The sequence below is a fragment of the Pavona decussata genome, unplaced genomic scaffold, assembly GCF_977016875.1.
Source record: "Pavona decussata unplaced genomic scaffold, jaPavDecu1.1 SCAFFOLD_47, whole genome shotgun sequence".
NCBI classification, from domain to species: Eukaryota; Metazoa; Cnidaria; class Anthozoa; order Scleractinia; family Agariciidae; genus Pavona; species Pavona decussata.
Window position 1 is genome coordinate 414,408 of NW_028145469.1, and position 26,130 is coordinate 440,537.

At 38.0% G+C, this 26,130-nt stretch overlaps 3 protein-coding genes and 1 pseudogene across 5 annotated transcripts; 3 read left to right on the forward strand and 1 right to left on the reverse strand.

Moving 5' to 3' along the window:
* The window catches only part of LOC146482091 (P2X purinoceptor 7-like), a 431,550-nt pseudogene that overhangs the window by 274,984 nt on the left and 130,436 nt on the right, over positions 1 to 26,130 (forward strand).
* LOC146482114 (uncharacterized) lies at positions 9,279 to 25,092 on the reverse strand. The gene is made up of 4 exons (XM_085107392.1): positions 24,867 to 25,092; positions 22,725 to 22,997; positions 11,538 to 11,857; positions 9,279 to 9,634 (listed from the first exon to the last, which is right to left on the reverse strand). Exons 1-4 carry the CDS (start codon positions 24,952 to 24,954, stop codon positions 9,578 to 9,580), a joined length of 738 nt encoding a protein of 245 aa, XP_084963518.1. The 5' UTR covers positions 24,955 to 25,092; the 3' UTR covers positions 9,279 to 9,577.
* LOC146482115 (uncharacterized) lies at positions 13,638 to 16,317 on the forward strand. 3 transcript variants are annotated; one of them, XM_085107394.1, is made up of 5 exons: positions 13,638 to 15,037; positions 15,124 to 15,222; positions 15,307 to 15,527; positions 15,614 to 15,794; positions 16,254 to 16,317. In XM_085107394.1, exons 1-3 carry the CDS (start codon positions 14,921 to 14,923, stop codon positions 15,430 to 15,432), a joined length of 342 nt encoding a protein of 113 aa, XP_084963520.1. In that variant the 5' UTR covers positions 13,638 to 14,920; the 3' UTR covers positions 15,433 to 15,527; positions 15,614 to 15,794; positions 16,254 to 16,317. The 3 variants fall into 3 exon arrangements, with proteins under 3 accessions (XP_084963520.1, XP_084963521.1, XP_084963519.1); XM_085107395.1 differs by having other exon boundaries at positions 15,617 to 15,794; XM_085107393.1 differs by having other exon boundaries at positions 15,307 to 15,794.
* LOC146482116 (uncharacterized) lies at positions 15,710 to 21,880 on the forward strand. The gene is made up of 9 exons (XM_085107354.1): positions 15,710 to 15,794; positions 16,254 to 16,325; positions 16,669 to 17,237; positions 17,459 to 17,672; positions 18,234 to 18,485; positions 18,784 to 18,955; positions 19,172 to 19,320; positions 19,565 to 19,759; positions 20,083 to 21,880. Exons 1-9 carry the CDS (start codon positions 15,710 to 15,712, stop codon positions 20,214 to 20,216), a joined length of 1,842 nt encoding a protein of 613 aa, XP_084963480.1. The 3' UTR covers positions 20,217 to 21,880.

Consider the following 26,130-nt stretch of genomic DNA (forward strand, 5'->3'; position numbering starts at 1 on the left):
GCTTCGGCAGATAACACAAACCTCGGCCTTGATAATTCTCGCTATCATGCTCAACCTCATCCAATAATTGCTTATTATACGCTTAGTGTTCTAAGGAATGGCGTTCATTCTAAAAGCACGTAAAAATTCAGTTTAATCATTGCCGAACTCTCCAGTTCCGGTTACTACTACGGAAAGTTACCTTTGCGTTAACGATTTAATTTGTACATCTTCGGCTAGAAGGTCAATTTTGTCGTGATAGATGTTTTACATGAAGGACCAGAGCTTTTTGTACCCTCTCGTTCAATGAATGTATTATTTTTCACTTGACCATGAGTGTCACAAGCGAGCAAACTCTCCAAATGCATTTAGCATAGTGTACATACATTTGAGTCTAGTCTCGCTATCTTCAATGCTCAAGTCAGACAAATAATTGCTCTCTCAGGGAGTGTTTTCAACACATGCTTTAAACTGGTCAGTTATGAGAGCATTCTTCACATAAGCTGTATATAAACCAGCAACGAATCATATTTTTAGTAACCATATCTAAACGAAATAAGTTTTACCTAAACATTAGCATTACATTAGTGTTACTGCGCCTTTCAATAACCGATACGGACTCTCAACCTCAACCCAAACTAATGAATTGCTTGTTTCACTGCTGTCAATCATAATTACGGCGACAACTGAATGACCACATAAATGCAGAAACCGGCAAAGAGGATCGAAATCGCCAATCACAGCGCACGAACATGACCTTTTGATCCCGTCAATCGTTTTTGTTTGCTAAGAGGTCCGCTGCAGTGATTTACGGCCGTGAAAAAAGCTTAACGGTTGGTTGTATTTTGAACTTCATTGTCTGCACGTTATTGAAAAGCGCAGTAAATATACCTTTGATGTTACCTTGTGGACGACCGTTTCCTTTTGATCAAAATGTTTGTTTTTAGATATTTGGTGTCTTAACAGAATACCTTTCGTTCCGTTTTCAGTCGATAGAGGAGACTCCCACTAACTAAAACAACATAGATTTCAACTTTTTCAAAATCGTATTACAAGTAGGGAGGTGTCTGATTTATAACTTTATCCTGTCGGCTATTAAGACCCCTTCTTACCATTGAAGACTTTGTTTTCCTAAGGACAGGCAGGCTGATAAGTTTTGCGCATTGGCATTCCTGAGGTTTGAAACATTCCTATTGTGTATTCCAACATGAGAAAGGCGGGGAGAGAGAGGGGCTTAATAAAAAAATCTTTTCTCCAAACCGGGCCTTATTAAACAGGGAGTGTAATAGAGTTTTTACGGTATTTGTTTGAGCTCAAGTATTACTTTCAATTGGCCATTTCTGAGTTGTTGTAAACCTCGCTATGAATCGAAAGCGAGACTTAGTGCGAAGCTTTTCATATGAAAATTAGTTTTGTTCGTCTATCAATAACAACTTATTTTCATGTTAAAACTTTGCAATTATTCTTGCTTTCATGTTGAGGTTTAAAGCAACTCGAAAATGGCCTATATGTGTTTGATAAACAGGTTTCCCGTCCAGGGGCAAAATGGATACTCGTTCATCTGTAATCCTTGCACATCATTCACCAGAGGACCAGCAGGAAACAGCTATTGTTATTCTGATGTAACGATGAGTAGTGAAAGTAGCAGCAGGAATTTGAAAAAACATAAGTACCCGACCTTCACTCGGGAACTGCAAATGGAGACTGGAAAGCTGGTCCGTACTATTGCACGCCATGTCGCGTTCTCATTTCACATCACGTTTGCTCAACTAAATTTGTCTCCTAGTAGTATGTCTACTCCCTTATGGATGGGCTGCTAGTTTATCACGGTTTTCCCTGGCATTTCGCCACAGAGACAACAAAGAAGGACGTCTAAGGAAGCTAGACTACAATGCAGAGTCCATTAAAGCAATGATCAACCAGTCTTCCGAATGACACCAACCAATACACCACCGCTACTCCGTTATTTTCTTTGTTTCGTTCTTTTCTTACATCCTAGTTTTGTTTTAGATGTGTATGTGGAACCCGAAGCTTGCCATTTTTGAAAACATTGGAAGACAGAGCACGATGATTTGTGGTTTGGATAAAAAGAACAGAATGACGTACATAAGGCTGGTTCACACGAGCAATGCAAACGCAAGCGCAAGCGCAAGAGAAGTTCACACGTTGAACGCAAACGCAAGCAGAATGAGATACGCACGCGCATTTTAGTACCTTAAGATGGCGGCAATCTTGTTCCCAGAGTCCGCGTTACCCTAGAACAGCAGTCGGGAAGCGAGGACTCTGGGAACGAGATAAAAGATGGCGGACAAAGGCGATGTTTTAGGATTGTTTTTCTTTCTCGTTCTCGGCCGTTGTCTGTTAAGGCGAAGGCGCCAAATGCAAAGGCATACCGTTTTCTAGCCCCACTTCTCTTACTACACCACTCCATGCAAGTTGCTTCTTGTTTTTTTATTTGAATCCGCTGCAACTTTTTTTTAAAGCACAGGATATTTTCTGACACTCTCTGCTAGTTTTTCATCGCACGAGGACGCCATCTTGCGTTTGCGTTGCCCCGGTTCACACGTGTGAAATGCAAATGCAAGCACAAATGCAAGCGCAAGGAAATGAAAAATTTTCCATTTCTTGCGTTGACGCAAGAAATTATTATTATTATTATTATTTTTTTTTTTTTTTTTATAAATGGAAACAAACAAACAGACAGCAAACACAATTAAAACACCTGTTTTCTTGACTTGGAACGTAAATCGATTGAATAAAACACGAAGTGCATGTTCATTGTCCTGCCTAACCCTAACCCCTATTACTGAAGCAAGCAATAATTTACAACGACAAAGAAAATCGATGATTTTTCTTACTCCATCTAATAGCTGAGGTAAAGTACGTATAGTATCTCTAAAACAGGGAGTATAAAAACTAATTTCTCCTTTAGGAATGATGAGAGGGCTTCAAAAGTGTGATGGCTATTAATAGCGATACCAACTAATGAAGTATTACCTGAGAGGCATTCAACGGTTCGTTTCAGTAAATATCTGAGACATTACCCGCATCAGAAATTTGGATTAAACTGTGAAGAGAAACCGAGCGTTTTCTTCAGCGAAAGACCACCTGAAACTTCCGTAACCAAGAACAAATTGTGTCCATCTATTTTCGGAGGGGCAAATACGTCATTATCAGTGCAAAAAAGGCCAGCAAGCGCCTTCCTAATTCCAACAACTTACGAATCTTAATTCGGCGAATAAGTTTCCGTTCCCTAAAATTTTCGGCAATTTAAATTTTTCAGCTAAAGAATCCGAACAGATCGAACAGTGTTTGCTCTTACAAATTTGCCTTTTAAAAGCTCATAAAATTATGTAGAAATGCAGGAAACAACTTTGACATTCTCTTTGATTCAGTACCTAACCTAAAATTTTACCTCTGCTGGGGAACATTGTGCACATGAAATACTTTCATGGCCTGGTACATCTGGACTTAAGGTGCAATTGGGGCTAGTTTTGACACTGTTCCGATACCAATCTTCTTCCTGCTTTTTATGTTAAGGTCATTTTTGATCTTATACTGACATGTTTATGACTTTTGTTTACATATGACAAGCAGTTAAGGTTGTATCAAACAAAATCACCTCTATCCTCGTTTCTCGTTTCCACTTAAAGTCAAAAACACTAAGCACGCAACTGTAAAAGTGGGATGTTTCTCTAAAGAAAGTTAGATCAGAGGTGCCCAAAGGTCCTTCTTTGGTTAATGCGCCTTTACAAGGCCTTAATCATCTCAGTACGAAGTGCATCTTTAGCATATAAAGCAATTATATAACGCTGCGTCTTGGTATCTTAGCTTGTATATTTTTAGGTTAACGCGCTGTGAGTTTTATAACGTGTTAGTTGTAGATTTAAATACATGTATAACTGTTTTTATACACCAATAAAAAGGACGAATTTTCAGGGAAGATAATGATACTATTGCATTATTGATTTCTCCAGTCTTGTTTGGTGTGGTGCGCAAAGAACCGAAAAAAAGCAAGTTCGCTCGTCAGTCCGCTCTAGTAGCACCCTTTGTTTTGTTTCGTGTCGGTCTCTCGCCCGCGTCTCACTGGATTTCGCTCGGCAAACCGATATCCAGTGCCAATACAATTCAAACTCGTTCCAAAACTGCCTAGCATAAGTGCATTGATAAAGTAGGTGATATAGTGTTTCTCGCTCAGTTTCGCAGAAAGTGCATAATTCGTCAACTCTAAAACCAATTTTGCATAATTTCGCGTTTGTGTAGAGTATATTATTGAGAATTTTATACTGAAAGGCCTTAACGTACGATTCGAGTGCAACAGCGTGAGGCAAAATGAAAGATTCTTTCAATAAATCATCTGATATATTAAAATCGCCTTTCCACTTATGAACAATATTAGGTGGCCGTGATTTCTTCGCAACAAATAACGAATAGTAATCTTTCGATTTCTTCTTTTTCACATCAAAAATGCTGTTATTTATCTGAAGCGAAGAAGGCGTTAGTGGGTGGATTTGATCACGCGTATTTTTTAAGAAATCAGGTATTGAGTGTCGAAGGCCCGCCCACTGTAGAATGCTAATTTTTCCCGGCAATTTTATTTGAAACGTAACCAAAGGAATCGTTGATATTCAAATCAAGTCGGAGATCACGTATGTAAATAAATCCGGATTCATAGAAATTTTGGTAAAAAATGGGCTTTTTATCTATTCTTATTTCTTTATTATTCCAAATAATATTTGTCCAATTTATGTCAGTAGCGAAACTGTCGCGAAATTGTGACCACCACAGAAGAAGCTCTCGATAAAACTGGGAAGTGAATGTATAATCCTTAACGTCATAGTTACAATTTAAAAAGAACAGTCCTCCAACTGTTTTCAATTGGTGTTGTAAGTACCGCTTCCATGTCCCATCGTTTGCGTTGAATATTCGTTTAAGCCATGCCAATCTCAAAGCTTTAACCATGCTTTCTAAATCAATCATTTTTAGTCCACCTTCCCCATAATCATTTATTGTTGACACACGCGTTACTTTATCTGTTCCATTCCATAAGAATTTGAATAGCAATTGATTTAATTGTTTCACCAGCTCATTGGGTGTTGGCAGGAGTGAGCATACATAAACAAATTTGGGAATTAGAAAGGATTTTATTATCGTCACTTTACCAAGGATTGAAAGACCTCTGGAGGACCAAATGTTTATCAGTTTTTTAATACTATCCAGTCTTTCGATGAAATTCTTTTCTTTGAGCAGTTTTAGGTCATAAGTGAAGTATACTCCGAGAGCTTTTATTGGTTCCATAGGCCATCTAATTCCAAAAGGTTCTGTTTTATTTTCTTTGGATGCTCCGATCCACATACCCTCAGTTTTTGTGCAATTAATCTTAAGGCCCGAAATGTCCTTGAAAATGTCCAACAATTCAAATAAACTTTTGGCCGAGTTCATATCCGAGAGCACTGCAGTAGTGTCATCCGCGCATTGCAATAGCTTTGTTTCCTCATTCTCGATAGAGATTCCTTTTATCTCCTTATTTTGACGAATGGCAATTGCAAGAGTTTCCACAACTACTATAAAAAGATACGGCGAGAGTGGATCACCTTGCCGGACTCCGCGTTCAAGCACGAAATAATTTGAAGCAGTTCCATTATTTATAGTACAGCTCTGTATGTTTTTATAAAAAGTTTTTACCCAGTTAAGAAAGTTAGGTCCGAAATTAAAGGATTCAAGACATTCGAAAAGAAAGTCCCATTCCACGCTATCAAAAGCTTTTTCAAAATCAATAAAAATCATTAGTCCTGGAATATTCTCTTCAACAGTATAATCCATTATATCATAGATAGATCGAATTGTTTCGCCTATATAACGATCTTTAACGAATCCTGTTTGATTGTGATGAATAATCTCTGGTAACACATTTTTAATTCTCGAAGCGATTACTTTGGACATTATTTTTGCATCTACGTTGACTAGCGAAATTGGACGCCAGTTTTCAAGGAATGCACGGTCTTTCCCTTTCTTCTCAATTAGAGTAATAACTGCTTGTTTTTGGGATGAGGACATCTCACCTTTATCAAAGCACTCATTTACACATCTTATAAAACTATCACCAATTAGAGGCCAGAACTTTCTATAGAATTCAATAGGGATGCCATCATTCCCTAGTGTTTTGTTGTTGTTAAAAGAATCTAGAAGGCGAAAACATTCCTCGGATGTAATTTTACCCTCGCATGTGATTTTCTGTTCCTCAGAAAGTTTTGGAAAATTTAATTCACTCAAAAAAGCGAGTCTTTTTATCGCAATATTCGGATCATTGTTACCAGTTTTATACAAATTATGATAGAAACGCTCTTGTTCCTTCAGAATGCTAATTGGATCCGTATTAATAGCACCGTTTATGTAAAGTTTTCGTATGTGTTTCTTTACGTGATTCCTTTTTTCCAGATTCAAGAAATATTTAGTACTTTTTTCTCCGTGTTCATGCCATCGAGCACGTGTACGTATTATTATTCCTTCTGTTTTCTCTTCGTAGAGCGCCTCTAATTTTTCTCGGATTGTGTGATAGTGAGTAATGTTAGAATCACTTGTGTTTTTTTCTAATGTTTCCTTTGCTTTGTTTAGTTCCTTTTGAAGAGTTTTTTCCTCAACATCTCTTTCTTTCGCTTTCTTTTTTGAGTGTGAAATAGCGTGACGTTTAATGTTATATTTAATCCAATCCCAGGTTGAGCGGTCGTCTGACAATTCCTTTTGCCCTTCTGCAGTCCAAATTGGGATCATTTCTGTGACACTCTTTACATACTCTTCATCAACTAACAGAGAGCAGTTCATTTTCCAATATCCCGAACCTCTTAGTTCGGTTGCCAATTCTTCTATATCTAAAGTAATTGCATCGTGATCTGTTCTAATTGCGGGAATAATATCAGTTGATTTTACAAGGTCATTTAAATTGTTTGAAATTAACCAATAGTCTAAGCGGCAAAAGATTTTGGGAGATTTTTGGCTCCACGTATAACTTCTTGTGTTTGGGTTCTTAATTCTCCATAAGTCTACTAAATCAAGCTCGTTTTGTAAACAGTCAATACGTTCCACAACTGATTTTCGTTGATTTAGATTTCCTCCTTTTTTATCACAAGCTGGATTGAGGGGGCAGTTAAAATCGCCTCCCATAATTATCTTTTCCTCGGTGTCGAGATTTTCCTTTCTCAATATATCAAGTAGATTGTTTACGAATTCTATTTGATCTTTGTCTTTGTTTGGAGCATAAATATTTATTAAAACATATCTTGAATCTTTTATATCGGCTTTTAAAATTATATATCGTCCCATGGGGTCCACGATTGTACGCTGTATTTTGCAATCAAAACCATTTTTTATCAAAATTGCCACTCCACGTGAATTGGAGCTACCGTGACAAGCAATAAGCTCTCCGCCCCATTCATTTTTCCATTGAACAATTGTTTCAGCAGTGGAATGAGTTTCTTGTTAAAAGGTTATGTCTGCATTGCGCTTTCGGGACCAAGTAAAAATAGTTCTTCTTTTTCTAAAGTTGCTTATGCCCTTCACATTAAGCGAAATCAACTTAAAAGACATCGTACTTGCGGAAAGTAACATTGGGACTGCAGAATCCATTAATCAACAGAACAAAAGATGATAGCAGGCAATATAAATACATGCAAATCACAAATGCAAGAAATAAGCAATTTAAAAACAAACGATTCGCCGATGTTGCTCGAACTAAATGTATGATGCTAGTAAACCTAAAGGGGAAAAAAAGATTATATTCAAAACGGAAAAATAGGAGAACGATATAACAAATGCAAATAATAACTAAAATTACTAAAGACCTAATGTGATAGCAAGTAAACAAAAAAGGTTTGACGAGCGATCGAACAAGCATAGTCTAGTAACGGTGTGTTTGCCTCCTGAAAACCGGTCGTGTAATTTAATAAAAAAAAATTGATGATTGAATAATGTAGTATATCTAGGTCTGTTCATTTTTCCTTACACCAACGACTTATGAGGTATTAAAGGATATGAGGTAAACAGTCATAGTATAATGAGGTTGCCAGTTCTTCTAATTCCCAAGCCTCACTGATTCTAAGCGGTCTGGACTCCTCAGTTTTCCGAACAAAAATTTTCCCATCCACAGTCCAAACTCGATTGATCTTATAGGCTCTTTTCATTTTTCTTGCCTTAGCCAGAATTTCTTGTCTGTATTGTGTAAGGTTCTCGTTTATGAAGATTCTTCCTTCTGTATCTCCCTGTGTTGACCCGATGATCTCTGTAGTATTGGCTTCTTTTAAATTAAATCTTCCTTTATAAAATTCTCGTCTCTTCTTGTATGTAGTGAAGCGAACAATTATGGGTTTAATGGCTGGCGACTTTCGGTACAGTCGATGTACAATGTCAATGTCCTCGGTTGTTACATTTACTGACATTCTTTGGCCCGTTTTGATGACAATGTCTTGCAGGTTTTCACCTTCGAATTCTGGAATGCCATGGATTTCGATATTAAATTTACGCGTATATTGCTCTAAGGCTTCGTGCTCGTATTCAAGTGTTTGCACTCTCTTTCCCAAATCAAATACTTCGCCATGTAAAGCGTTGTTTGTTGAAACCAGTTTCTCATTTTGCGTTTTGAGTGCATCTACCATTTCAGCGTGAAATTGCATCGAGGTCTTCAAATTTTCCACGTCCTTTCTTAGTTCCTGATTGTCGTTTAATATCGTTGTAACATCAGCTTGTATTTTCATTAATACTTGCCATATTTGGCCGATACTTGGTTCTTCACTCACCGAATGTAACGCTTGTGCCGACATGATGGCCGGGATGTCACACCTCGTGGCGTCTGTCAAATTGGATTTCTTTGCTGCGGGAGAGTTTTCGTCGCTGGAGGACGCGCTGCTTGCTTCACTCTGTTTCCTTTGTCGGTTACGCTTCTTGTTTGTCATCATATATACTGTTTGCTTTCATTTTTTTCGGCTTTAAGGAGGCGAAAAGGGCGCTCTACAGCGAAACGCGTCTGTTCGCTGTGACCATCTCGTCCCAGTCCCCAATTAACGGTTATTATAATTAAGAGTGTTTTATATAAGATCAGGATAGAGTGGAATGATTCCTTAAACTGCTTAACTAGATCTTGCTGATTTAATTTTTTTAGGAAGATCAGAAGACATTTAAAAAATTTTACGGGGTTAAAATTTGATCTCTGCTCCTTCTTTGAAAATAATCAGAAAAATAGCATAAAATAAAATAACATAAGAAGATATAAGACGGGATAAAAAAATTAAATCAAATGAACAACTAAATCAGACCATACCATTTATTGAAATCCTGAACGAAAACTTCGTACATTATCGTAATCACATTTATTTAAGTTTCGGCCTGTATCTTCACTGTTAGATTAATTCAAGTCTATACTGTTCTGTCTGCATCGTTGAACGGAGGGAAATAGGTTTGCAGGACTCATACCACCTTTAACCAACAGTTTCTCCAATGTCGTCAAAGGAATCGACATCGTTGCAGCTTGAACTTTGTCAGGATCGTTGTTTCCCATGACCGCGATAGACTGGGCATTATTAGGTCCTATTACACAGCAACCCGCTGTCTAGACAGAATTTGGGCGCACAATAGCAGTGGGACCCGGAGCGGGAAAATACTCAATCTGTAAGAGAGAATTTAATCAACCGTCAAAGGTTTTTCATACATATAAAACGTTCGGACGTGCATCTTAGAATAAAATTTTATTTTAACATTTTACTACTTTTATTAAATTGTCCTAAGGCCGGGAAAAGAGATTTTTTAGCTTCGAGAAACATATTTTTCAAAAATGAACGACACAGGCGACGAAGATGTGACCATGACTTCTTGCCTTTCCCATGTTTTCAGTTGCCGTTTTGATTCGAGGAGGCCTATTTTTAGCGTTTGTCTTATCTGTTCATCTTATGTAGTGCATGCATATAAAGCCAAAACATCTCAAGAAAACCTCATTACCTGGAAAAAAACATTAGCTCAAATTTTCGTTACACAAGGCGACTATGTGGAAGAAAAAATTCCCGCAGTTATCTACGCAACCAGACTGTTGCGAAAAAACATCCTCTCTTGCTTTAACGCGATTTGAACCCATGACCTCTACGATACCGGTGTAACTGGCCTGACAAACCAACTGTTTCGTTTCGGGGTAAACATCTTGTTAAAAGTGCGAAATAAGGTCAGCAGTCATTTTCATTAAGTCAACAACAGCCGTAAATACGGGAAATAACATTCTTAAAACTTTCTCGAAAAAACTTTGCGTAAACTTTCTTGTTGGGTGTCCCTGTTTTTATTAGGAAAGGTTTGTTATGTGGGCCTGGAGGCCTTATGTTAGAGAAAAATGGTAAGGAAAGACTCCTAATAACCAGTACCACTGCTTTGCTATCAATGAACAAGCTTCGCGAATGACTAAACATAAACGTGGGAAACGAGGATCAAGCTCAAGCTCGACTAAATGGACAAGCTTAAGCTTAATGACAAGTTTAAAGAACTGGAGAAAGGCATAGATGAAGTGTGGGCAACAATCGAGGTTCGGAAGGAAGAATCTGCCGCGATGAAAGTCGTTAAAATCCTTTAATAAAACGCAATTCTTGAAACAGGAGCTGGAAAGGAGAACTGAAAGGACTGAAAGAAGAGAAGGAACAAATTCATGAAACTCCAAGAAAAAACACTTAAAATTAATAATATTCAGAAAATCAAGCGAGGACGGTTTCAATTTAACAGCTACAGAAACTGTTTGTGACATTCTCCAAAAGGAAATGCAAATTGACACATCCAAGAGTCGCTTTCAAGCTGGCCAAGATCAGGCCGACCAGCGCCCGTTTCGTTGTTGAGGAGACAGAGATCTGGTATTCAAGTGAGCAGGAGATTTAAAGCTTTGGCCGACTATGCGAAAGCAATTCAGAGATAAATCCAGAGATAAATCTAATGGTAACGATGAGTCTTAAGTTATTCGGCAAATGCTATACATTAATGGGGATCAGAGATATAACTCAGAAAACATTCTAGATGATTTAGTTCACGAACAGAATAACAATAACGAAGATGGACTGATTTGTGTAACTCATCGGAAAATAAACTGGTTTTGTGAGCGACATTTAGGGGACCTCAATCGCGGGATTTTATCCTACATCCTCTAAAAAGAGCCAAGCTGCCCTGTTGACTTGTATTCTGGGAGTCTAACTATTAACTGACATCGTTCATCGGCTTCAGTAGCTCTTTATTACAGTTTGTCTTGAGGAACCTCCCGAAAAAAAAACTTTAAGGGATCAGACGCCTCCTTCGTAAATATTTTGCATCATTATTATGTTAGAAATGCGATGTTGTCCTTTAACCTTTAAGTGACACCGGCATACTCGGAAAAAGAAAATTCGATTTTTTTCTAAGCATCCCTGTGTCACTAGCTGAAGCAATACATCTATCATCATGTTTCACCACCTGTTAGATCTATTATTCTCATTTTGTATTTCCGGAAATGCCTATAAAAATCTTGGTCGAAATAATCAGCTAAGTGTATTCAGCATTGATCAACCTACCGGTGCCTGGGCTTGTGTTGGCTGGGGAGCACCGATTTGAAGGCGATATTTCGATGTCCCGGTCAACAAGTGCATGGTTCCCCCATTCTTCGCGCACGTCTCTTTAGTGTATTTTGCTATTTTGGCTTCAAAGGATTTCCAACTAGCGCGGTTAGAACCACTGCCGTATTGTGGTACAGCGTTAGTGTACGTGAAAGTGGCCGCCATGTAGTCAACATTGTACGAGTTGATGAGGCAGGGGTTCAAGTGACCTTTGTCGATTCCAAGGGGGCCAGTTCCGTGTCCCTTGTACAAAGCGTCGGTGCCCTGCTTGGATAGACCTGAAAGTTTAATTGCTTTAGTAAATACCTACTCTCTTAACCCTAGCGAATTGTAAACCTAACGAAAGGTCCAAAATCTGATAAATTTTAAGGCATTAGGTGGTTAATGACAAAGAAATGTTCGATATTTTGTTTAATTGTTTTTTTTTTGCAGTATCACAGTTTCCATCTGAGTGTGTTTTTTTCTTTTTATCATTCAGATCTTGATTCATTAACCCCGTCTTAAAGCGCAAATTAGACTGTAATTTGCTATACAACTGTGGGCCGCGATGGCAGACGTATATCTTTACTTCGCTGTTGTTCATTTACTTTGTCCCTGGGGACAGTGGTGGCACGCGAAGTTCCTCCTGCATTCAGTATTACTGCGGACCTTGATGACATGCAAATTAATGCGGCAATGTTATACGTCGATCAATTTGAACCTTCAATCCGAACTGATTACTTCGAACCAACAGGAGGTATAACCCGGGCACTCGAACGTGCAAGGTACCTGGGGAGTGGGAATTTGATAGGGTTGGGGGATTTGAACCGGGATTGTGTCTCTGCCTTGGGGAATTTTGTGTGTATGTTTTCATAGGTTAAATTTTTTTTTCAAGTTTTGTAAACAAAAAGTTCACTCAAAACGCGATTGACATAGTTTTAGATGTCATTAATATTTGGCTTTCTGTAAAGCATGAACAGTATTTGAGTGAAGCGGTACTTAACGGTAGAAGATTTGAACGACTTTTTGGCTCCGGGAAATGCGAATTCGAGCAACCAAATTTTAAAAACAGTCGATACCCGGAGGTTGCCCAGGGAGGGAGGATTAAGTCTCAAATTGATCGGCGCATTATGCTTTGCGTGTTTAGTGGTCACTCTCAGGGTGATCCTGCATAGTGAAAGTGCTCCGAGGTAGGAATAGGACCCAGCAAGTAAGTTCCGAATACGGGCATACTTCCCGCTGTATGATTGGCCTCGAAATTTCACTCCTGAAAGTTGCTTTTCAGTTTGTTAAATTTCCCAGATTCTGACTTTGCGGGCAAAGCTGATCTTTGCACGGGCTAAATTAAAGGAAACCAAATAAGGAATTGGGGATAACCACGCATTTTCAGAAAGAAATATAATCGAGCCTGCCGTAAGCGGAGTAGCAGTTTTTTTATGTGGCTGAGAACGCGACCAAGTGTCCGCTTACGAGAGGTGTCCGTTAACGGAGGTTCGATTATAAGCAATAATAATTTTAAAAGGCTTTAAATATTTGAAAATACGTCATTATCCCCAATTTTCTTCTTGGATTTCAATGTCCGTTGCTAAGACTTTTCCCTCGCTCAACTTCAAGCCTTCGTGACCGATGACGTCACCATGATAACAATGCTAGGAACGATAATTCAAATAAACATCTACACACTTGCAAATTTATGCTGCAATGTACCTTAAACTCGCGAAGATATGCCTCTCGACCTAGTTCCCCAGTTTTTGTGTCTTTTGTGATCAGAACAGAAAGCAAGGAATATTCATACTAAGAAAATCAGCCATGTTTTTACATAGGATCACTGCAATGATCTGCTATATAAAAGGAACAAATTAAGTTAACGTGTAAAAGCAAGATGTAACGTACTATGTAAAAATATTCGAATCCTCGTCGGTGAAACATCTTTTCACAAACATTCGTACATAGTACGCAGTATAAATCATCACAACTGAAGATATAATAACAATTCGCTAATAAAGGATACGCGGCAGAAATTCATGAGAAACTGCTTTCCACGAATGCCGTGCCTTAAAGTGCTACTGCGATGAAATTTAGGCTTTGTCTTGTTTTTACGTTTTTAGAAAGTTTGAGGTATAGTTATTACGTACGCCAAATTTGAGATCCAAATTCCAACTAAAAGTCCGATTATCTGAGCCGTGTTTTTCTCGAGTTAACGTCCGCCATTACTGAAACAAAAAATGCCCGGCCAAGATGTGGAGGGTTGGGTCGAGGTCGCCTTTGACGTCATCTTATCATCAAAAATTCTTGAGCACAGAGGAATTGACAGCTCTACACGTGGAAAAAAGGGAGCATTTTTTTTTTCCTTTTCGGCGCTTGAAAGTTCTGATCACGCAAAGATGCCTGCTTGCCGCTGTGTTGTGCAAGACTGTAGCAACAAGTCAAATCCACGAGCTGGAATTTCTTTGCATAGGCCAAAGTCTAGCCAGGAGGTCGCAAAGTGGAAAGCTTTCGTGAGGATACACCGTGCTAACTTCAACCCGAAAGGGCTTTTTAAAATCTGTTCTATTCATTTTGCGGCCGAGTACTTCGAAAGACAAGTCCATATAGAAGGACAACCCAGAAATCTAGTTCTTGGAGCTATTCCCAGTATTTGGAAAAAGTCCGTAGAGGATAACTCCCCTTCCATGACGGCCAGAGGTCGGCGGCAGGTAAGTGCACTCTTGATCTTTGACTGTTAGCTACATTTTGGGATCATAGCACGTCGCCAGACGCCGCAGACTAGGTTACAATAATTTTTTTTTCTGAAACTCGTTCGAACCTAGCTCATATACAAACATTCGAATAAAAATCGGGATGACAAACACGAAAAACGGATAGTAAAAACTTTATTACTTTTGTCGGGTTCTTCCCTGACGCTCTTAGTAAGCTTGTCGGTTGACATGAATTAATGATTAAGTTTTTCGTGTTTCGATCACCGTAGCTTTGAATGGTATAAAAACTATTACTTTTCTCAACTGTTCATAATTTTTTCTGTCCTCCTTTTTATGTAAACCTTGATGACTGTAGAAGCATTTGTTTGTTGCGCCAGTAATTTTATCATGAATGAAGAAATACGTTTGTGTTCTGGCCGGTCGCCTTCACATCGAGATTTTGTTTAACTGTTTTAAGTTTTTGTCTGCTTTCTGTTTTTATTTTTATGTGCTAACAATTTTTCATTCACTCTGTCGTTGAAATGCGAAATAATTTTGGTTATTGTCGCCTGACCTTGGGTAAAATTAAACCCTAGAAAGTGTAGGCAGTGCACATTGTCACGTTACGTCAGCAATCTAGCAGATTTTTTATTTAAACAATTCTGTTTTGCTGTTTTGAAGGCAATGAAAGAAATTATTGCCGAGTATGGCGCCCAAACTTCCACAATGTCGTTGGAAACTGACAGAGCTGAGAAAGGTCAAGAATTCAGCAGACCCGCAAGCGCGGAAAGTGCGATGCAGGTAAGCTTACATATTTTTTCACACTACCCCTTTTCTGTTTAGTTTCTAATGGCTCACTTCATACAATATCCTCATATATTTTTCAGCTTGAGCGAAAATTGCAAAATCATATTGTAACACCACAAATGGAGGATGGACCGGAAACAGGGATGGACATCACCGACCAAATGTGGTCGTCGAGCTCGGTAGATGTATTTTCAGGCATACAGTTATAGGCTTATTTTTGGCCTCTTCAGGCTTTATAAGACGTCCCCTCTCTTTTTTCTCAGCTGGAACAAGAACTACCCGTAGCAGAGGTACAAGAGCCTCCATTGATGGACACTGATGACCCTGTAAGTTCCATGGTAAGGAATGGGAACAAACGTTTGTATTACAGTAGTTACGATACCATCTAAACTCGTCTTTCATTTTTTACGATGGTGTTTCCAATAATTCTTCAAAGGCGTCGGAGCTACTACCTGTCGCTGTATCAACCCCTGGAACCCAAAACGTAAGTTTCGTTGAACAGGCATGGTAATCGCTACTTAGTCCTGAAAGTTTTACACTATTTTTAATGTGCTGCATATTTAAATTCAGCAGAAAAATGAAAATCAAACTGAGTGCAAAATGTGCGGGGACCTAAAAAAAGAAATAAAAGTATTAAAATTCAAAGTCACGCGACTTAACAATAAGATGGCGAAAAACCAGAAGCAATGGGCAGAAACACTACAGGAGCTACAGCAAGAGTCACACCAACACGACTTACAGCAAGATTGTGGTAAGTCTTTTTTTTACCCAGTTTTAGGGTGGGGAGCCATAAAGTGGGAGGCTACAACCAAAAAAATAATAAGTCTGAGAACAAATTACAACAGAAAGTGCACACCTACATTTAAACATAACAATTAAATGGTGGCATGTTTTTTTTTCTGGAAATGTAATAGAGTATTTCCTCGGTATGTAGAATGAAAATGCTGGTGAGATCGGGGACCCTTCACAAAAAAACTTTATAGGCCCACACCCCCCCCCCCCCCACCCCACGCATTTTATGCACAACATCAAACAAGTTTAATTTTTATTTCATTTCTATTCATCAGTTTACCTCAAGCTTATATTGTTGATGAAACAGTTCGTAATTATATTTTTGTTAAATTATTCAAATAAATAATGTCCCAATTCATTTTCCATGGAAAGAGAACAAGCCAAGATATGGCTGGATCATTTGTCTCCTTTCCTTTAGCTACTGCAGAACCAGCTGCTCCTGAACCCTCTGTGTCTGGCTGTGATCATAAGGACGACTTGGCAGAGGATAGTGACAATGATGATGATGATGATGATGATGATGATGAAGAAAAAGAAGAACCTGAGAACGAGGACCCCAATTGGACTCCTGAAAAAATAGATGAAGCATATCAGAAGTTAGGAGAGGATTCTATGAACAACAGCCAATCAACAAAGCCTAGGGAAACTTGAAAGTTCAAAGGACAAACATGCAAGGATACCTGACTATTATCTTTATAAATATTGTATTACTTTACTTAAAACATGGAGTTTAACCTTCTTCCCTACAACCCTTCTAACAATGCACCAGCAATATCAACTTAAAGTGTGCCTTGCTTATTGCTTGCTTTCACAGAGAAAGCTATGACTATGTCTGTATGACCAAGAGACATTTTATTTTAACAGGCTGGATAACACTGGAAAGGATGAACGTGAGGAACCTAAAGGAATTGTCTTCATTTCAAAGTTACTGTTACTGTTCCAGTACTGTAATTATTGCTTGGCCCCAAACCCAGAAACAACATGCACGCAAACTGGTACTCTCCTGGCCATTAAAGCTAAGTGCAGCAGTTGCCAAGAGATATTCACCTGGGAAAGCCAGCCATTACTAATGGGGAGATTTCCTGCTGGAAACCTCCTCCTTAGTTTTGCAATTCTCTGCGCTGGAGCCTCAGTAAAAAAAGTGCTGACAGTGTTCCGGCACATGGGCATACTGGTGTATAATGAGCCCACCTACTATTACCACCAACGTCACCTGCTCATATCAGCCATCATCTCTTTCTGGCGAAAATACCAAGCAAAATTGCTGGATTCTCTTAAAGGAAAAGGAGTTGTTATCGCAGGAGATGGGCGCCATGATAGTATGGGTCACTCAGCAAAATATGGTACCTATACTGTATTTTGCTGTACTGTTGGCCTGATTATTCACATTGTCTTGGTACAGGCAAGTAAACCTCTTAAAATAACCTTCTAAACAATCACTAAATAAAGAAAAACCAGGTCAAAGTGAAAAGTCTGGTAAAGCTTTGTAAACAAGATCAGATAATCTTTTAATATTATTGGAAGAGCACACTCAAAAATAAATCCTGTTTACATTCGTTGGCAAAACACACTTAGAAACTAGTGTTAGAAATTCACTTTATTCTTTTTTTTCATGTTCCTAAGGCTAATCAGGCAGGGAGCAGCTCAGGCATTGAGTTTATGGCCTTTAAGGAGGCCATGGCGTACCTTCTCACTACTGGTATCATCATCAAATCCTTTATATCTGACCGCCATGCTTCCATTGCTAAGTGGATGCGGGAGGAATGTGGAAGGAAATGTGCTGAACTGGGCAAGCCAGTAATCAATCATTTTTTGGATCTGTGGCACATTGGCAAAAGTAAGCAATCAACACAATAAGTTACATAAACATCGATAACATTATCTGCTTCAAAAAATAGCTACGGATGCAGACTAAACATTATCATTACCATCTGCATCAATATTGGTTTCATTCCTAAATTGTTGTTATTATCATTATTATTATTATTATTATTATTATTATTATTACTGTCTTAGGTCTAAGGCACTGTTCACAAATTTACTGATTGGTTGAATAGTGTCATCAATTTTTTTCCTCTTGAAGAAATTCATTAAGCTATAATTTAAATCAATTATTGAAGAGTTCTTAACACAAAGCCAAAAAAAAAAGTTCAGTATTATAATTGACAATAATTGCATAATTAACAACTACAGGAGCCCATTTAAGGCTCCTGACACCTTTGACGTGTTTAATTTTGAGAAAAAGATGGTAGGCATCGAAACCGTCAATTATTATACTTAACTTTTTTTTTTTGGCTGTGCGTAAAGAACTCTTTAATTATTAATGATTTTCCTTTTCTGAGGAATGAATAATGTATTTTATGTAGAAATGTACTGAACCGTTCTGTTACTCCTACAGAAATTAAGAAAATTCTCACAAAACTAAGTAAAGAAAAAAATTGTGAAATAATTGGCCGCTGGAGGAACGCTTGTGTTCGGCATTTTTATTGGGCAGTGACTTCAACTCAAGAATCCCTTGGCAAAGTGAAGGTTGCAAAATTCCACGCCTTCCTGAGTCACGTTATAAACAAACACAAAGACCTCTCAAATATACTCTTCAATGCTTGTGCTCATGGTGATGTCAACAGGCCAAAATTGTGGATGTCTAAAGGTACCAATTAATTGAAAATCACAGTTCTTTCCTGTTCTAATCTTTGTTAATGTTACTTCATATAAAAAAAAATATTTGTGGGATAAAAAATCTTGTCTACACAATTGTCATTTTGCACTCACAACATTGAAGAAATATTAAGCTGCCGTTTTTTTTTCTTATTTCCCTTAATAACTACTGACAGCTTCCAAGTTACATATACTCCTTGTGCTCTTTGTCTATGCCTTGTTTTTTCAAAAGTACTTAACAACACAGTCAATACATAACATGTGCCCAAAATTAATTGCTTTCATTGTAGTATCAGAGGCATATGATAAGATGTGCACAGCCCTTACTAACTCCAGCCTCACAAAAGCTATTGAAAAAGCATCATCAGTGGAGCAAACAAGTTGCTTAGAAGGCTACCATTCAGTAGTAAACCATTTCGCCCCTAAGATGCTTGCCTACTCATACCTGGGTATGCTATGCAGGTAGGTTAACAAAAGGCTTATTTACATCAAAGTAGCACTAAAGCAGTCAAAAAAATATTACCGGATGTTGTCTTTGTCAAAAGGTCTACAAAGCTTTACCATGTAAAAATACCTCATGACTGGGAGAATTTTAATATTAAAGTTACAGTAACAACCAATATTATTAGTAATTACATAAATACACAATACTTACTGTTTTAATTTTTTGGTTGCAAGATCAATACTGGCTGCACTCCATTTTAATTATAACATTCGAAGGGACACAAAGATGGACAATCAAGGCCAAGCACAACTTCATGTTACCTACCAAAAATACAAGGAGGGAGAAGCAACAGTCAGGGAAGCCAGGGTTGCCTCAAATTATGGTCAGTTTCTGCTAAATGAACAGTGTAGAAGTTATGTTAAACTTTATTCAAAATATGAGGGCACCCTATACTTTCTGGCGTTTAAAAAAGTCAAATACTACTGAAGACTACTTGACTGACCAATTTAGTGTTTTCATTCCAAAACATATGAAGACAGACTAAACTTTAAAGCACTTTTCTTCAAAATTATGTACCAGCTAATAAAAAAAGAAAGGTTGTGAAGGCATTGCTATATTTTCCACAGAATATGTAGCTGAAATCTACCAAACTTTGGTCACTAGCTCAAAACAAGATCTACAGCTGGTAGCTGATGAGCTCAAACAAATTGTTCCTGAAGCTCTGCAATCAATGCTTGATAAGCAGACAAAAGAGGAAGCCATACAAAAGCAACAAGAACGGAAACAGAAGGAAACGGTGATTATTCCTCCAACATGTTCAGGTAAAAAGACATAACATGCACAACACTCTACACTCACTCAGGCCTGTCACTAAGAGCTGGGGACCTGGCATTTCCCCCGGCTATTATAAACATAACCCCTGGCTACTATCATAGTAAAATGGAACCAAAAGACGATATTCGCCACTCATTGCCCCGCCTACTAATTTCATATGCCCAGCAACTTGAAATCTTAATGACAACCCTGACTCACTGCTAGACTACCAATTTCAAGTCAGGTTGTCTTTGGTTTTTCAGAAACAGTTTTTTACCATAATCTATTCTGTAAAAAGTAGTAACACTTACTTTTTACCGGCTTTCTACAGAAGCTGAATTAGAGACCTTGAGCGGGGGAAACCAACCTGGCCCATCAAGAACAAATGGTGGAAGGGGAAGAGGACGAGCTCAAACATGCAGAAAATGTGGACAGCCACGAAGAGGACATAAATGCACCGCTTGAATAAAGCTTTAATAATTAAAAGACAAGGAATATCCCCCGCAAAATACATGATAAGCTCAAGTCACATGGGACACCTAGTCTCATGTGTTCCTTAATCATTTTTTGAATCAGAACCCTTGAAACATTGTTTAATGACTGGAGTCTAGAAGTTAAAATGAACAACTTTTGTTGTTCATAATCTTCAAAGCCATGACATTGCCCACTTTCACTTGGAAGGGCTGTCCATATTGCTTTGTAGGGACAGCATGGCAAAGGATAGTGCTTGGAGTGACCAGCAAATTCCCATAGAAGTTGAGTAAATTGTCTGTAAGACACTGAACTAAGAAATGTATAAATAAACAAAAACAAATAGTTTACTCCATTCATCCCCATCTGGCCCCGAATGTTCAAAGAGCGGATAATTTTATTCACTGGATAGGTCGCTACGCGTTAAATAAATGTGTCAAGAATTTCCCTGTAATTCTACAATATATGTATAGAGTAGAAGCGTATGTCTAATTTAAGTATGGGATTGTATGGAAAACTTGCCAGAAGCGTTGTTTGAAGTACATTTTGCACCACTGGATAGTGACTTATCCACTGGATAAAGTTATCTGCCCTTTGAACAACTGGTGCCTGGTCTTTTCTACTTCAAATAGTTCTGTTTCATGTGCTTAAAACAAAGGGTACTATCGAAAGTTAAGTGTTACATAGTTCTTTTGTTTAGATAAAAGGCTTTCACAATAACAACATTTATATTTGAGCTTATTACTAATCATCACTGATCAATCCATCAATCAAAGACTTTATTTTACTTTGAATTTTAGATAGCAAATATGCTAATATCATGGGTGCTACACGGCTCAGACAGAGAAGTAGGTCTACACACAAACAATATATGGCAATGAGTTCCGTAGTTTGCTTGCATATGAGTGAATGCCATACTTAGTTGTATAACACTGAGAATAACTAGCCTGTGTTCAGTTTGCCCCGTAAACTAATGCTGGAGTGACCCTCAGAAATATATAGCTAGAAGCAGCATTGTTTAATGCAAAATTTACTAGTATGGGCATGTCATTTATTCTTTGAATTCTTTAGCTTGGCTGATTTACATCCTTTACAATGATTGGTAAGAATTATTAAATCATTAAAAACTAAATAAAGGATGGATTCATTAAAAGTCTCTCAAGCTTATCAACATGCTTTCCACAGTGGACCCAGACGACTAAACAGTAAGTTCAACTTGAAAGAAAACAAGCATAATACAGCCTCTTTTTAGCATGAGCAGGGAACAGGTGCTTGTGTCGCTCTAAAACCTGTAACTTGCTGCTAATCCTTCGTACATGTACAATCTCCTTAACAAGTCAAGGCCATGTGGTTACCAAGCCACACAAAAATAAACATTTCCAGAATATAAAACAAAGAATAACTCACTCTGATTCGGTTTTTAGCCCTTAGCTGAACAAGGTCCGGTGATTTTTTGCCATCTTTGGTCTTTAAAATCAGTTATGCCACTTCAAGAACCCATCGGTGTAAGCGAACATCCTAAAAAAAGGGATGAATTGTTACACAATCAACTTCCCGTTCCATTTCACAGCTCATAATCTCTCCCACACGATCTATCTCCATGCAACAAATGCATTCCCCCGGTTTAGTTGAGAGGACAATAGAACAATTCCCACAACTGCACCTGAAAAACAAAATACAGTAGCCTATTCACCTTTAAGGTCTTAAAGAAATTGACTGAGCTGAGAAACCAGGTTCGAACGACTTAAAAACAAGTAAGTACCGTAATTAAGTACTGTAAAGACAATTTCCTTTGAATAATAAACTGACGACGAACGAAGAATGACAAAAACATAAAGTTATATTGCCTACCAGGTACTGACATCTTCTTCGCCAGCAAAGCGCCTTTGAAACTTTAGTTCCTGCTCTTCTTAGATAACCCTGTCATGCTTCGTACGTGGCGGCTTCTTCTTGGGTCGCGATCGGCTTTAGTTCCTCGTCATACGGGATAAAATTAACTTCACTGTCTTCTATTTCACTTAAGTTCGCTTTAGAACCCAAATCGGAGCTGTCTCCCCAAGAATTGGATGAAGAACTTGAACTTATTGACATATTACGGTGCACAACAGTGGCTAAAGCAAAGCCAAGCCAAAATTTTGATGATAACATGACGTCACCCGTTGAAAGCCGCTGACGGAAATTTGTAGGCTCAAGCAGTTGCTGTTTCGATAATGGCGGACATAATTTTCCCACATTTCCGCGGCTTAAGGAAGGGAACTGCTTCGTCAGATTGGTCGAAAAAGTATTTTTTCTTGAAGTTTTAGGTCTGAACTTTAATTTCGGGAACAAAAATTTAGTAAAGAAAAAGGTTGATTTTCGTCGCAGTAGCACTTTAAAGTACTTGTTTAAGTACACGTTTGAATTTCAAACAAGAAAAAAGATATCTGCAATTGTCAGGATTTTCAATTTTTCATTTATTATTTATTTGATAATATGTGAGGATGGTTCTAACATTATACTCACCGGGATAGGTCCGCCACGAGGTACTTGGTCTTGAACACGTATTTATTCCTTTCCCCTGAGTGGGGTTGATGGTGTACGCGGAAAATATGGCGATTCCTGCGGCGTCGTCAAAGAGAGTCGCGAAGAAGTCAAGAGCCGGGTTAATTGGAGCCGTTTGACACAGAAAACGTAGTGATGGAACGTTGTCGAGCTCAAGTCCTGTGGGAGGTGTACCGTCCAAGAAGTACTTTAGGTAACACGGCGGGAGTGCTGCAACACTCCTCCCTTCCCTTTCTATTGATATGAAAGAAAAAATTAATCCAACCAAACTTCCGGAATTCGCTAAAACAGTCGAAGTCTTACTGTTACTGTTGTCTCGGGTGGGAAGCCCATTTCTAAATCAGCGAACTCTTTTCTGTGAAATTTTTGTTTAAATAGACCTTTCAGCCTCTGAAAGAAGGCAATGAGGCAACAACTGAAAACTATCCGCAGCACATTGTTGCACAAAACGCAGTCTGTAAAAGATGGCAGACACCCTAAAAGGAACAAATTATAACCGATTAAGCCTTTTTAAGGCATTAAAATGCTCCTTGTAATTTGTCATCAAAGAAATGGAGATGGTGTTCTCCTACCTATTAACGAATTAATAAGAGAATTATCATGTAAAGTAATCTAAACTTAGTTGAAATGCTTATTTTGATCAAGAGTAAGGCCAGTATTGTTAATGAATGGAGGGTGGATAGAAAAAAGCTTTATTGATTTTGAAGGAAATAAAGGGATGAAGTAAAAGTTAAGTCTGATTCCAAGTATGCTCACAACGTTTATCGTTTCTATTAATTTACGTTGTTCTCCCGAATAGTAAACAAATACTTTTTGTTATCGAGGCAAGTTTATGAAAACTACACATCCTTATATCAGATAGGACCGTGGAGCAAAGTCTTCACTGTAGTTAACAAGTTTACCAGGAACGTTACCAGCCTGGAAAGTTAGTTGAGGAGTGAATTCAGTGAAAAGAAGCAAAATGACTTCATTGTTTTTTATAAAAACTCTAGTATCACATGACACAATTTCACTGCCTTTCAAGTACGTTTCTGGGATTTTTTCTGATTTGTTGACAATTGATACTCAATGACGTTTATCGGCAGTCTTTTGTCGCACACCTCATTTACACTTAATAAAAGAATGGGCTATTTCCGAGTTGCTTTGAACCTCATTATGAAATCGAGGCTAAGTGCATAGTTTTATTATGAAAATTGCTTTTCATTCGTGTGCAAGAAAAACTAATTTTCAAACGAAAAGCTTTTCACTTTTTCGTAATGAGGTTCAAAACAACTCGGAAATGGCTTTTTGCTGGTTGTAAACTTGGATTCCGTTTACGAAATAGACCAAATTTTCCCAGTGTTGTTTGTTCAAACTCTTTCACCGTATGCTACATTTTTTCTTAATCTAATTTCAGTATTGATGAAGGCTCCACGAAATCGAACATTTGAACTAAGGACAAATTAAAAAAGAAAAACGACCAAAATCAATTTAAATTCTCTTTGAAAGGCATCAATTTCCCACAATTCAGTAAGCCTAAAGACAGGTCAGCCTAAGCGATCCCCCCGGTACACTTGTCTGAATCATGTTGTTTAGGATGAGGATTAATTTTCTACCACAAGTAAAAAGAACAGTCCTGCTGTAAAGCTAATAAAAGGGAACAACGGTAGTCAATAAAGTTTACTAAGTTTCTTAGCAACTGGTAGGGGAGATTTTCGACCTTAATGAGAAAAAAATCGCCGACTACTTATTAAGGGTAATGGATCCACTTCGTAAAGTACTTTTTTTTTGAGATGACGTATTTTTTTATTTTAGTAGCAATAAATCTTGGCTAGAAACACAGCAGAAAATCGCTTGATTTATAAGGACTTTGACTAAGTTTACATTTTCTTCAACGTTACGATGAGTACAAAGCGAATACCGTTTATGTAAAGAGCTGTTAAAATACACATAATTGCGAACGATCAACCCATTTTGAGGGAGACTTGAATTAACTTCTCCTAATATTTCCCTCAATAATTGCCTTCCTTAATTAAACGATGGCACCTTTTGGGGAAATTTTAACAATAATTTCCTTTGGCTTTTATTCCAGTACAAAGGGTGTTTTTCTTAGAGAGTACTTACCAGAAACTTCACTAGATTCACTCGAAGATAGGGGCGTGGCCACTGAGACTGCGGCAAAAGTAACGTAATAAATCATTACCATTAACATTTTGCCAGGACAAGGTTTGAAAGTCCGAGACCGAAAATGCCAAGAAACCGACTAAATGTTAATTGCTCTTTGACTGTCACAAGAGTGTGAACCCCTAAAGTACGCGTGTGTGTTGAAAAACGTGCATTTCGTCAAGGTTGTCATATTATTCCGTGAGCTAATACTTAATCATCAAGGGTCAAAAAACCATATATGGCCAATTCGTACCTAAAGGTTAAGAGTAGGGCCACATTCTAAAGGATCAAGTCATGTAAGCGAAGAAAAAATATCGAGATATAGACAACAACAACAAAAACGTCAGTATAAATTATATGCCTAATTTGCGCTTATTTTATTAGATGTTTGTAAGGCTATTAAACAGCGTCTGGTAACGCCAGTGAATTAAAGACAGAAATCTATAATTGGGTTACGATAAGCACATGCATATTTAAAGGCCTTTGGGACAATGGATTCCTCGTAAAAAAAGTTCCATAATTTGTAAATGAAATTACTAAGTAAGTGTTAACAGGTGTTTCTTTCCAAAACGTGGTACAGCTTCGGCGCTACGGAATCGCATTCCTGTATGAAATAATTAATGTAGCTTTTACGACTACAATCATTTAAAGCTGCGTTTTCATACATTTTTCCTTACAGCCAGCGTCAAGACCATTCCCTACTGAGATGTAGTGAATGACTACCTGTTTCAAAAACTGGTAGTTTTCTGGTGGCGCGATCTTCAATGGCGTTGAGTTAATTTGAAGTACTGAACTATTTAGCAACTTCATGGCCGTAGCCAGATTTTCAGGAAAGGTAAGGCAAGTGTCGCAAGCGCCGAAGGCGAGAGCCTCTATGAAGATTTTGAGAGCGTGGTCCCCTAGAAAGGTTTGAAATATCAAAGCTCTGAAATGGAATTTTAAGCACCTCCTCAGGGGATATTTCCTCATTACATTTAATTTTATTTTTTATCTTGATTTTTTGAAATTCTTATTGACTATTGATTATATCCAAGAATACAGTTTTTCTCAATTACAGAAAGGGAAGCTCCCTTGCAATATAAAGCTCAGCATTGTATACACGTCTATTCCTCGCGATAAAACCTGAAAGATGTAGTACACTTGTTTGGCATCCACTTGAGAAAAAAAAAATTACCCAACAGTAACATGTGGTTGATTAGGGTGAAGTCATCCGTAGCATCAA